The following is a 13044-nucleotide window of genomic DNA, read 5'->3' as shown; positions in this document are numbered from 1 at the left end:
TGCCTGCTTGGTGATATTTGCATTATTACTATTATTTTGTCATGCTACTTATAAAACCCAAACCAAACAGCTGAACTGAATGCAGTTGTTTTCTCCTCCCTTCTCCAGGAAGCAGGGAGGCTGAGCTGCCACTGCCAAGTCCATGTGTGGCGTGACATGGCCATAATGTGGATCTCCACACCCCACAAAACCAGCAGGCTAACACAGGGCTTGTCCACACTTCTGCTGGTCCCCCTGCTTTTCCATGGGGAAACCTGCTCTTTAGAGCTCAGTTAGAGAAAACATCCACTGGGTTTCCCACGGAGTGATGTCTGATCCAATTCAGCACTGTTGCTGGCATCCATCTGTCTCGTGAAGCACTGGAGTGCATCTCCGGAGGTGAAGTCAAACCGCTGAAGGATCACAGTGCCTGCTGTGGCGGCAGAAACCAGCACCTCATAAAGTGACCTCCCCACACCCACTGGACAGTGTACATGGAGGTCATGAGCTGCCAAGAGGACGAGACCCGCCTCCCAGCTTCACTGATGTGGTCCAAAGGAAAGCAGGGCTGCTGGAATTGCCAGAAGGAGGCACACAAGGCACCATCCAACTCCATTCTGGATTTGTGTAGAATTCACTCCTTAGCCGTTTCTTTTCCCAAAGATATCCCACAAGGCAGAGGAGGTTTCCTTATCCCAGATGGGCTCCTTCCTTCCCAGATTGACAAGCCCCACCTGCCCCACCAGTGCTAAAGAGCAGGTTTCCCCGGGGAAAGCTTCAGGGCAAAAGGGAAACGGCTTGGATCCGTGCTTAGAAAGCACAGGAGAAACAGAAAACCTCTCGGCCCTGTGACTTCTAGGCACAGGACAATCAAGAGTGTGGATGAGCCCACAAAGCATGTCGATTGTCATGCCACGTTTGTTCCACTACGACACATTACCAGAGGAGGAGCGCAGAGTGCAGGCAACTCTGTGGCTCTAACAACACCTAGTTTGATCCCTGAGGCTCAGATTCGCTGGCCTACCTTTTCAGAGGTGCCATTGTATAGAGGGATTTGCTGTAGTTGTCCAGCACAGAGCCATGTGTGTGCAGAAGAATGACATTATAGGCCACCAGAGCAAGCAGCATGATTGCCATTTTCAGCTCATGATTTATCCGGAGGAAAACAGAGCAGGAAATCAAGCCCAGGATGCAGCTGTAGATGAAGTACTGGAAAAGGAAAGCAAATATTTGGAATTAGTTTGCAGCTAAGGCCTAAAGGGACCCCTGACCGTTAGGTCCAGTCGCGGACAACTCTAGGGTTGCGGCGCTCATCTCGCTTTACTGGCCGAGGGAGCCGGCGTACAGCTTCCAGATCATGTGGCCAGCATGACTAAGCCGCTTCTGGCGAACCACAGCAGCACACAGAAACACCATTTATCTTCCCGCTGGAGCGGTACCTATTTATCTACTTGCACTTTGACATGCTTTCGAACTGCTAGGTTGGCAGGAGCTGGGACCGAGCAATGGGAGCTCACCCCGTCACGGGGATTTGAACTGCCGACCTTCTGATCGGCAAGCCCAAGAGGCTCTGTGGTTTAACCCACAGTGCCACCTGCGTCAGCTAAGGCCTAGTTCTCACTAATCTGTGGTTGGGTTGTGCCCTCAGGTAAAAAATCAATAAAAATCAATTCACACATACAGTGTGTGTCAGGGTGAAGAATCCAATTCTTCTCCATGACAGATGAGTTTTCCATGCACAAGAGCCTATTTTCACATGCTCCATTAGATCGGAGGGGGCATTATCACAATTGTTTCTGTGGTTTCATCCCATGCCACTGTGGTGACATTTAAAACACAGGAACCACATAATCAATTCCCCAGGTCCATCCTGCATAATTGTTGTAGTCGCTTCCCAACCAGGAGACAACTGGATGAGGAGGACCTACACAATAGCCCCTCCCTCTTGGTTCAGGACAGTGAAAGTTGCTCCATTAAAGTCAACAGGGCACTGCCCCACCAAGCTCAACCTGCCCCCACATCTACAACCAAGCAAGGCTGGCCCTGACTGCCGGTTTCCTGCGCCATAGTCTCCTGAATTGAAGAACCTGAAGGAGCATGGACTTCCATGCAAATATAGTTAGGACTGGACTAAGAGACTCCAATCCTATGTACACTTACTTAGGAGTTTGTCCCAGTGAACCCAGCAGAACTTCTTTCCCCAAGGCCCTTTGCGAGAATGTCTAACAGCTCCTGGGAAGGTGTGCCATTTGATTGGAATGGAAACCTTTGCACAGCAGTAACAACTATGGAGGGAATGTTAAGAGGTGCCTCCTAAGTGGACCTTAGTATTTCTGACTCTATTGACAGTACCTGAACAATCTTATACAAATAAGAAATGTAATATGAACTTACTGGAAGGAAAAAATAGTTGCTTTGCATATATGAGAGGATATGACTGCTTGCATTCGGAGAACTTGCATTTGATGTATTTAGCATGGAGAGGAATTCAAGCACACCATCATCGTCCAAGAAAAACTGGAACAAACATGAAATCTCTTAGGACCTGGAAAGACGAGACATGAACCTACCACCTTTAGAGGCAAAAGGGGGGGGGGTGACCACAGGGATCATTAATTCATCTTCAAAGAGCCTTTAATGCCCCCCTGGGGGGTGGGACAACAACTACCTCAGTCTATCTTGCTTTGGCCCAGGAATATGAACCTTCAATTCTGGAGACCTGAAATGTGCAACAGTGCTTAGCAAGAAAGATAATTTGTTGTATAAAAGTCCATAAAAGCTTATACCATAATAAATTCATAGTCTTTAAGGTGCCGCAGAACTCTTGTTGGTTTTTATGCAACGAGAGTGACACGGCACCCCTCTGGAAATTGTCAAAGGTACAGCATACTAGTTGAGGTCAAGATCCTTGACCTAGCAATCATATACCCACTGTGCCAACCAGGCTATGGTCCACAGTTCTCCAAATCTCCCTTGCCAGTCTAGTTCCTTCTTGCCAGTGGTGAATAGACCCTTGTAAGCTTTTTCTCCAGGCCTATTTCTTCCCCAGCGCCTCCTTTCTTCAACTCCTGTGTTTCCTCAGACATTGGCTTTGCCCCATTTCTTTATTTATATTACTGGTAGCTCTATTCAGGTGATCTGACCCCAAAGTTGCATCAATCCACAAGTGGAGCTCTGCCAACAAGCCAGCCCCAACACCTATCTGATAAGCCCTGGCCCCACTGCAAACATCTGCACAGAGAGGGCTCTGCATGTACTGTACAGCTCTTTCCTTGCAGATGTTATCACCGTATGTGTGGACACCAGGGGCGAGGCTGACCAGAGTGTGCAACTTTGGGGGCAGGTCAAGTCAACCCCAAACCCAAATGAAACTGCTGCATGTAACAAGCATCACAGAAACAGGTCAGAAAGATAGAAAAATAGCAATGGAAACAAAATCCTGTTCAACTTACCATATTGAATACAGCCATTGTTAATATTATAGCTGTTGTTATCAAAGTGAGCAGGATACGTGGCCAGGGCTGGTTTGCGATGACTCCGGAGCACTTCAAGATCCACCTCAGTGAGGCTGAGACTTTCTTGTTGCACTGCTGGAATACAGGGAAATGCATCTCTATGAATAATCTGTTTCTTCCACGTTAGCTTCAAACAAGAATGCTCACAATTTTAAACGGCAAGAACATGCAGGCGATGCACAGAGAGCAGTTGAGGAGAGGGTCTCTAGCATTGCTCAATCACAGTGATGAATTGTTCTTGAGTGGATTGAAATGTGCACTGAATTGCAACTATTTCCATATTGGAGCTGTAAGGTAGGAAATGACTGGCTAACCACAACAGTAGATAAAAATGGAATTAAGCATAAAGGTCACTGATGCATTGAGTCTTATGTAGGATCAGGGGACCAGACAGTTCTTATTTCATTTTTTTGCAAATGCAGACTCCAGAGTAGCTAGCAAGCATAGCATAATTTTAAAATTTGCAGTATATTAAAGAAAGGATCCGGACACGTTAAAAACCCACTAACAATACTAAACATTAATAGCAGAATGATAAACGCAGTATTAAAAACCATTCGACTCACAGAGCCCTAAAGCCAAGCAGCATGAAAAGAAATTTCATTTGCCTTGTAAGGACATAGGCAGACCTCACTGAGAAGAGTATGACATCATAAAAAATTAAACCCTAAAAGCTTTCTGTGCTACAAAAACCCCCCACCATCAACATCTCAGTCTTGAGCACTTTTATTTCAGATACATGTGAACAGATTCTATAAAAACATTTAAAGCTTAAGTTACCACAACTGCTTTCCACTTTCACGTAAGTAAAACTCAGCTAAAATTACAGTAAAAACACTGCTAAAATAAACTACAATTATTACGACATGATCAGCCCAGAAGGAGCATCAGCCATTGATCCATAACCTACTTCATTTTTTCTCAGTTTCTGCTTAAATTACTTGCCATGAACAGACATTGCAAAATTCCCATGGGGTACATTTCTCTCCATCCTTTTAACTTTTATTAAAAAAGCAACTGAACATGTGACAGAGGGCCTATCCACCCTTCGGCTTGTTCCGCATTTTCTTCCGTTCGTCGCAGGGCACATGAGTAGCGCCACCACAAGTTACACTGAACTATTTCAAGGACACATCCCTGAAAATGTTTGATATCCCACCCAGCTATGCTTCACATTGTTAAGACACTGAAAAGCATATGAAATAAATCTCTGCCTTCAGTAGCATGGCTGATTTGACAACATACCCTAAATGTCTACATGCCAGTTTTATTACACTAACATCACTTACCTAACCACTTTCATTGAACCTTTTATCAGCATTGATAAAAGCTACTTTTAACAAAAAGGTTTGTGTTTGAAGAGAGCTGCACCATTCAATAAAAGTACTGCATTAAGAAAAGGGGGGGGGGTGATCTTTGTGCCTTTCACTAGAATGAATGCTTTATTTTTTTCCAGGTTCTTCCCCTGTTCTTTTATTTGGCATTACTTGGAGTAGGAACAGCTCTGACCTGATCTGTACATTTCAAGCTCAAGAGATATTTGGCACCCATCTCCTAAATAACAATCAGGGACACATCAGGTCACATACCCTTTTTGCCTTTTTTCTCCTATACATCAAAAACTAAGTCGCTTTGGAAAAACTGTCCAGCTAGTAAGACAGTTTCGTTTAACAGAAAACACAACGGGAGAGAAAGAAATTGCTTGCAGTCTTGACAACATTGAGTGCTGTGAACTCTAGAAATCACCACAGGTTGGTAAGTAAAAGTAAATTAACTCCAGGGGAGAAAGTCCTCAGCGATCTGTTTCCTTACCGAAGCAACGAAGATATTATGCTGAAGGAACTTTTCTTTATAAGAAAAGGTGGTTTTCAATAATGTAGAGTTATTATGGCCTCATTACTGGAACTGAGCTTCTAAGAAAAGCAACATGCTCCCAGCACCTACTGAAAGCTATTCAGCAAAACAGGTAAAAAGTATTACTGAAAGCAAAAGACAGGCAGCTGCCAAGGAGACTGGAATTAATATAAAAAATGCCAGGCCTCCCTTAAAACATCTTTTTGCAGTAATATGATGGTGACTGTACAGGAAGGAAATGTGTATGTTCCTTAGGGGGAGGAACACAAAGCACCTTTGCAGTAATGTAATTACCTCTACAGAGAAAGTAAACAATCAAATGGCATCCTTTCATTCTGAGCACAACTTTTGTCTTGAGGCACTTTTTGTCTAGCGCAGTTTGAGGGCAGCCTCCACTGCAGCACCTCCATCACGGCTTCATTTGATCTGATTTTCTCTTTTCTCTTTCTCATTTGCTCCCAGGTGCTCTTTACCTACTTGTGGTGCAAAGGCACTCCACAAGGGACAAATCCATACATTTGCATTTGCAAGTAGGCGCACCGGTTTGCCAGCTTCAAGCTCCAAACAGATGCACAAAAGTGCAAGTAAAATGCTTGAGAACAGGCTAGGATAAAATGCCACTAACAATGAGGGACGTTGTCCAAAACCCCAAGGTCTCAAATCCCTACTAAACCCCCAGTCAAGTTCTTCCTCCTGGCTGAGATGCAGGCTTCTTCAGCTGCTCTCTTCTTCTGAAACATTTGGGGGAAACAGGAGACAAAGTATGTTACTGCAATGTAGTCAGCACCCAGTGATACCTATATCTAGTCAGTGTTAACTGGATTCCCTGCAACTGCAGGACAATCTCATTTTCCTCTTGCTGGGATAAGTAACAAAGAACATCATTCAGAGCCTGGATCTCCTTAAAGTAGTTTCTTCATTTTGATTCATTGTTCTGCGAACGCAGACCCAAAGTTTTGATAAGCAGAGTTACCAATGGTGGTGGTTGTGCTGCAATGGAACTCCTGGAGTCAGGATCCGATAGAACGAGTTCTGTGTTTCCATGGAGACTTTAGACTTCTTTTTTCTCAGTGCATAACTATATGTGGCCTTAACTGTTTAGTTCTGGCCTCGAGTACAATTTCTGCACACGCCATGTTTCCCCTTAAGTCCAGACCTCTTTGTGCCATTTTCAATTTGGTCCAGGGCTGGGTGTTCCCACTTACGATTTTTGCCTTGGATTTTACTTGGGGAAGACCCCCAAAACCCAATGTTTCCCCTTTCATTCTTCCTATAGCCAATAGTCTGCTTTTCGTGTTGTCTTCACCTTCAGCTCCCTCCACCCATGGCAGAGAGTCAGAGAATCAGAAAACCAGAGAATCAAACCATCATTTGACATATACATAAGGAGCTGCAACCTTTCCAATACCTATTACCGGTAATTAACACTCATTTTTAAAGACAGAAAATAAAGCTGTGATTGGAACCATCACAACAAATCAAAGAAAATGAGCAGGAACACATACATTTTGCACATGTATTGTTTGACCACAATTTTTATTAGCGCTAAACAGGGAAGAGTAATAAAAAATTAAGCACTCAGAGAAAACTGGAAGTGCACTGCAACCAGAGAAATTATCCTGCAGGTGATAGGTGGGGAAAGAAGGAAAGGAGGCAAGAGCAGATTGCCCCAAACACAGCTCCCAGGAAAGCATGCTTATTCCCCTATTTTAGGATTGGTTCAGAAGAGGGACAAATATTTCTTCCAGTTTTCTGTAGACTAAAGTTTGTCCTGATTCAGCAAGAAACAGCAGGTTTTCCTAGGAAAGGCAGTGGGACAAGGAAAAAACCCTATTGGACCCATGACAATAGATAGATACAAAAGGCTAGAAATCACAGGACAAACAGCAGTGTGGATGGGCCCTTACTGTAGGGAGTGAGGACTCAAGCTGCATTAGGGGCCTCCTACTTGCAACTTGCACTGCAAACAAGTCCCCCTACCCCTCCATGCTATAATCCCAAACTGGACTGGAGGCCCCGCACTGTCCATTTGTGTGGGGGTGGAAACCTGCACTCCAGAGCAGAACTGTGCAGTTTGGTCCTAAATGACCGCTCCCCACATCAAATGTGGCGGTAACTTTTGCGTGGTTGCGTGTAGCCCCCTGGATCCCAGTGCGGCTCCTGGTAGTTCGGACTGGCTTCATCCTCCCCAGGCTGGATACCTGGAGGTCTCTGCCTACCTCAGCATCCCCTCCATCCCACACAGTAAACTATTAAATTTCAAGAGCCATTTGTGACCCGAGATGTGCGGGGTTTAGAACCTTTTATCTCAGGATGTTGTATCTACAATTAGCTTTGCTCCTCTGCTATCTTGGTTTAAATTCTTGATTGCTTACACATTTTTTGGGGGGGATCTTAAAAGTTTAGAGTCCTTAATTAAAAATTATTCATGCTTGTCAGCAAAAGTCATTGACTATGACAGGTCAGACAAGCTACAAGGCAAGTCTCTCAGTTTTTCATCTCCAGTAAAGGTCAGTACATAGCAATGCCTATATGAAAAAGCTTCTGCATTTCACACCTTTGAGAAAAGTGTTAAGCAAATTAACTCCAAGAAAGGAAGTTCTCAAAAGGTTTATTTCTCACCCAGACAACTAACAGGAAGGGAAAGTAACCTTGACTCTACTGCATGAGCATTAAGGCCTCATTGTTGATGCAGAACGAATTGTGTTGCTTGGGCATTCTCTGAATACCTACCAAAAGCTGTCCAGCAAAACAGATAAAAAGAATGAAGGAGAGCACAAGGAAGGCAGCTCCAAAGGAGATCCCAAGGGCAGACTTTCTAAAAGACAGGAAGAAAGGCCTGTTAGTGAAACCAATGTACAAATAAAAGACACAGAAGGAATTCTGGTTGATAGATTGTTCAAGCATGTTTGCAGTCACTAAATGTGACTGCAACAGCCATGTGGGTCTGCCTCCTTTGAAAATTGCTTAAAAAGAAAAAAGAAAATGCATCATACTATATATTATTGTATCTTAAAGAATAGGCAGAATGAATTCAGTCTTGACTGGTCTACTTTGGTTGTATTGAAATCCCAATGGTACATTCTGGTATGCTTTAAATTTTCAAAACAAGAGTGAATACTAAGGAATGGATCTTTTAACAATTGTAGGTTAGATTAGTTTTAGGTAAAAGTAATCTAAATGAATATTTGCACTTGTTGAGGAACAAAGAAGTGGCTTGCTGGATAAGACCAACTTTTATATTCCTGCTTTTTTCATCTTTGTTTGTTTTCTATTCCAAGCTGATTTGCATGGGCATTCTCCCAGAAAAGCAAGCTAAAAATTATATCTATCGATCTATCGATCTCCATTTGGCCACATGCTGGAGGCCCACCACTAACCCCTCCTGCAAACTTTCCTATGTGGATTCTGACATGCACTGTGACCTATCCACACGTGAGCAGCAAGGACCTTTACTCCTTCCAGGCAACACCTCTCATTCCATGTGGCAGCAATCTTTCCTGGAAGCCCTTTTGCCAAAACAAACACGCTTTAAGACTAGATGTGGTTATGTACTGGATTTGGAGAAACGCAATGCACTTTCTCAAGGCTGTCGTCATCTTCTTTTTTACATAGATCTATGAGGGGCCAATGCTAGTGTATTGCCCAGGGACTCCCACCACTGGAGCTAGCTAAGCAGTCCAGCATTCTTTGCAGGAATCCCAGAAACAAGGAGGTATTAAGTAGGCTACTGCAAATTAGTCCATCATTCACCAACGGCACCTTCTGTCCATCCCTGTCTTTAAGATTTCAATATATGTATGGGAAAGATGTTCATTGACAGATTCCTGCCAGGAGCTAATTTTTATCTTCATGAGCTTCGACTTGAGATTGATAATTTCAGTATCTATTCTTTCACTCTGTGGGGTTGGGTGTTCTTTGTTTTGTACATTCATGAAGCTTTCAACAGATTTCAGTCAGTGCAGAGGCTTGGACTGCATAAGAGCTTCATTGTTAAAACATCTGTTGAATATAAAAATCCATGGCAGCCCTCCCTTTTCTTTTACCAGGTGCAGGAGAAAGAAAGCCCTTATAAACATGAGTGGGTTTTTTGAACAACTTCTTCCTCCTCCTCCTCCTCTTCTTCTTCTTCTTCTTTGTCAATTGCTTCCTGACAATCGATGTTGTGGTTTTTTGGGAAATTCAAGTGTACTGTACATACTGTTTTATTGCTCCCATCCCAATATTCTGAAAGTTTCCTATTTATAAATGCATGAAATTCAATAGCGGTTTGAATTGTACAAGGCTTGTTCACTTTTGAGCAGTTTTGTATGACTTGAACTGCTCCCACCCAGAGGCTCTTTCCCAGAAACCAGTCATTTGTCTGTGTGTCACAACACAGTGTATCCCAGTCCCATCCAGATATGCTGCAGCAATACCAGTATTGGAAGGCCATCTCTGTAGCTCTGTCCCAAAGGGCACCAATGGGTCAGAAAGATGTAGGAGGGCAAAAACAGCCAGAAATAGAAGCAGAATTATATGCCATGGTTTTATATATTTATTTATTTAATCAGCCAGTCCCATATTGCATTTGGGATTAATGGCACAACCTTCCCAGAACTGAAAAGGGTGAATGGAGATAAACAAAGAGCTGTGCAAATTTCTCACTTACTTGGGTAGTACTAGGATCTGCACAAGAAAAATGCAGAAGAATATAAGACAAGCACAGGTCACATAGTACTTGAATGCAGGAAGCGTTGTTGCTCTATACTAAAACAAAATTAGAAAGAGATTACAAAAAACCAACATTATTTTAAAACAGTTGCTAAAATTAACTCAGATACTAGAACACAGGCTTGTGCTTCCTGAGCTGACCATTAACTCAAAGGCTTTAAAGAAAAGACCTGGGGGAAATCACAGAGAGCAGGTTTATCAGCTGCTCTTAGCTATAGTAGCCAAACAGAACCTCCATGTGCCGTGGCGAGGCACCTCTGCCGGCTAGTGGCTGGGGGACCAATTGCGGGAAATGGGTCTTGCTTTCATGCCCAGCTGATAGGCTTCCTGGAAGCATCTCTTTGGTCAGGGGGCACCAGACTAGATGGACTCTTGGACTGACCCACCACAGATTTTATATTGTTATATTGTACCTCTTCAATGGTTTTCCAGAAAGAAAATAGCAAGAGCAGGCACTGCCGCTAACAGTTGTGCCTCTCTTGGCCATTTGTTTTAAAAAGGTTTTGCATAAATGAGGGGCTCAAAAACTGTGCCTATTTGAGGCACGTTACTATAATTATAGGAAACAAACCACCAAGACGTTCTCTTGCACAAGTCCTATCGACCGGCACCTGATGCTCCCTTATGCTGCATTTCACTGGGGAGCTTCCCAGTTGATTGGGGAAAGGCCTGCTGGGATAACATCTTTATCATGACAAAATAAAAAATAAAAAAATCCTTCCAGTAGCACCTTAGAGACCAACTAAGTTTTATTTTTTATTTTGTTTTGACTATGGCAGACCAACATGGCTACCTACCTCTAGCTATGTTTATCATGGAATGTTTCCATTTCTCCCTGCAATGGAAAATGAGCAAAAGGAACCTGACCCAGAAATCCCCAAACAGCCCACTTCTAGCCTGAGAATAAAGGTAAAGGTAAAGGGACCCCTGACCATTAGGTCCAGTCGCGGACGACTCTGGGGTTGCGGTGCTCATCTCGTGTTACTGGCCAAGGGAGCCGGCGTACAGCTTCTGGGTCATGTGGCCAACATGACTAAGCCTCTTCTGGAGAACCAGAGCAGCGCATGGAAACACCGTTTACCTTCCCGCCAGAGCGGTACCTATTTATCTACTTGCACTTTGTGCTTTCGAACTGCTAGGTCGGCAGGAGTAGGGACCGAGCAACGGGAGCTCACCCCGTCGTGGGGATTCAAACCACCAACGTTCTGATCGGCAAGCCCTAGGCTCCGTGGTTTAACCCACAGCGCCACCCATGTCCCTTTAGCCTGAGAATAAGCTGACATAATTGAACCAGAAATGTTGAAGACAGAGCAGGAGATAACCACTGTGTGGTAGCACTGAAAACATTCAGAGCAAAAAGAGAAAGAATGGATGACTCTCTCATTTGGACCAAATGCTCTGATTTGTTAGGCCTGGTGGACATGCATATATAAAACAAAGCAGTGGGAGAACTCAAAACCAACAAAGTTCAAGTTCTCTGGTGAGTCAAGAGGCCACTTCTATGAAATTTACAGTGCTTTGTAGGAAGGGCTGACAGGCTGCAATCTGGATAACAGGCATATCCATTACATTTCCAGATATAATAGGAGATAGCCTCTGGTCTTTCCAAGAAGGAATCCAATTTTGCTCTATGTCAGGAAGGAGATTAAATAGAAGAACCAGCGAGAAAAATCACCGCTACCTCAACTTAGACACCAACAGGTAAGAGGACCCCCATGTAAATAGAAGCAACTAGTGTCATGACTTGCTTTTACAAAATGGACACAGAACCCTGGCGTTGTATGCTAAGTGTTGCTTACTTCTTTTTCCAGTGCTTTGTTATAGAAGAGCAATGATATCCTGTGAATATCCTCAGACTTAAGCCACTGCCTAGAAGAGGAAGAAAGAACATACAGAATATTATACATAAAGCTGGGTAATTATTTGCTTCTTATATTTTCTGAAAAGTTTAAGTAAGAGGCACAACTTTGTACAATGGGAGGAAATCTAATCTAAACCTACATTCCTCTTCAGGGAAGCCCGAGAAAGGGAATACAACCAATTTCAATTTTAATATAGGGAGATAATAGTGTCAGTTTGCATTTCTTAGTGCAGAAAGTATTGATCTGATGTGTAGAGCCCTTTCCTATTCTGATTAATTCAAGAGGGTGCTGGAAGCTTCTCTATATGAAAGAAGCTTCATGATTGTTTGGGTTATACCTTCTGGGAAGCTGGTTTGAACTGGTTCTCTTATCTCTTCCAATTAAGGTCATGCTGACTATAAATATAGACCAGAAGGAGCCTGGGTTTTATTTTCTATCCCTCTTCCATTTGGTGTGGTATTCTGTACATAGTGTGCTTAGTGTTAAGGTTTAGTCTTGTTACAGGTTTATAAGTTTTGTAAGTGCTGCAACTGGATTTTTATGGACTGTACAATCCTGAATGTACTGGATTTGTGGCCATTATGGTTATTTGCCTTCAGTAGCAAGTAAAGGTCTGCTGGATGAAATGCAATTGCCTCTGGTCTATTTTTGGGAATCTCTGCTACGTGTTTAAGTTTTTTCTCTTCCTCTGGCACTGGCGCGACAAATAGCCATGGTCCATACTGGCAATGAGATCTTCCAATTTCAAACCTTGTGAGTAAACAACACTATATGATTATGTGTTGGTGCTCTTAGTTGATCTGGTCCCAAAAGAATATTTGAGAGAGCAGCTTCTTGACATTCGACTCATTTAAGCAATTATAGGTTAAACCCAGACCTTGAATTATGTCCCCAAATTATAAACAGCCAGTGAAGAAGAAGAAGAGTTTGGATTTGATATCCTGCTTTATCACTACCCTAGGGAGTCTCAAAGCAGCTAACATTCTCCTTTCTCTTCCTCCCCCACAACAAACACTCTGTGAGGTGAGTGGGGCTGAGAGACTTCAGAGAAGTGTGACTAGCCCAAGGTCACCCAGCAGCTGCATGTGGAGGAGCGGAGACGCGAACCCGGTTCCCCAGAT

General features: G+C 43.4%; 1 protein-coding gene across 3 annotated transcripts in view; it reads right to left on the bottom strand.

Moving 5' to 3' along the window:
• Positions 1 to 13044, bottom strand: part of ADCY2 (adenylate cyclase 2) — a 113558-nt gene that overhangs the window by 25922 nt on the left and 74592 nt on the right. For all 3 annotated transcript variants that reach the window (XM_033154094.1, XM_033154095.1, XM_033154096.1), the window contains 6 exons: positions 11861 to 11930; positions 10000 to 10097; positions 8082 to 8166; positions 3432 to 3569; positions 2374 to 2496; positions 1004 to 1188 (listed from right to left, as the gene is read on the bottom strand). In XM_033154094.1, the coding sequence (XP_033009985.1) occupies positions 1004 to 1188; positions 2374 to 2496; positions 3432 to 3569; positions 8082 to 8166; positions 10000 to 10097; positions 11861 to 11930 (699 nt within the window). The remainder of the gene's footprint in view (positions 1 to 1003; positions 1189 to 2373; positions 2497 to 3431; positions 3570 to 8081; positions 8167 to 9999; positions 10098 to 11860; positions 11931 to 13044) is intronic.

This window comes from Lacerta agilis, chromosome 7 (genome assembly GCF_009819535.1).
Source record: "Lacerta agilis isolate rLacAgi1 chromosome 7, rLacAgi1.pri, whole genome shotgun sequence".
NCBI classification, from domain to species: Eukaryota; Metazoa; Chordata; class Lepidosauria; order Squamata; family Lacertidae; genus Lacerta; species Lacerta agilis.
This window is presented reverse-complemented; position numbering and strand designations above follow the sequence as displayed.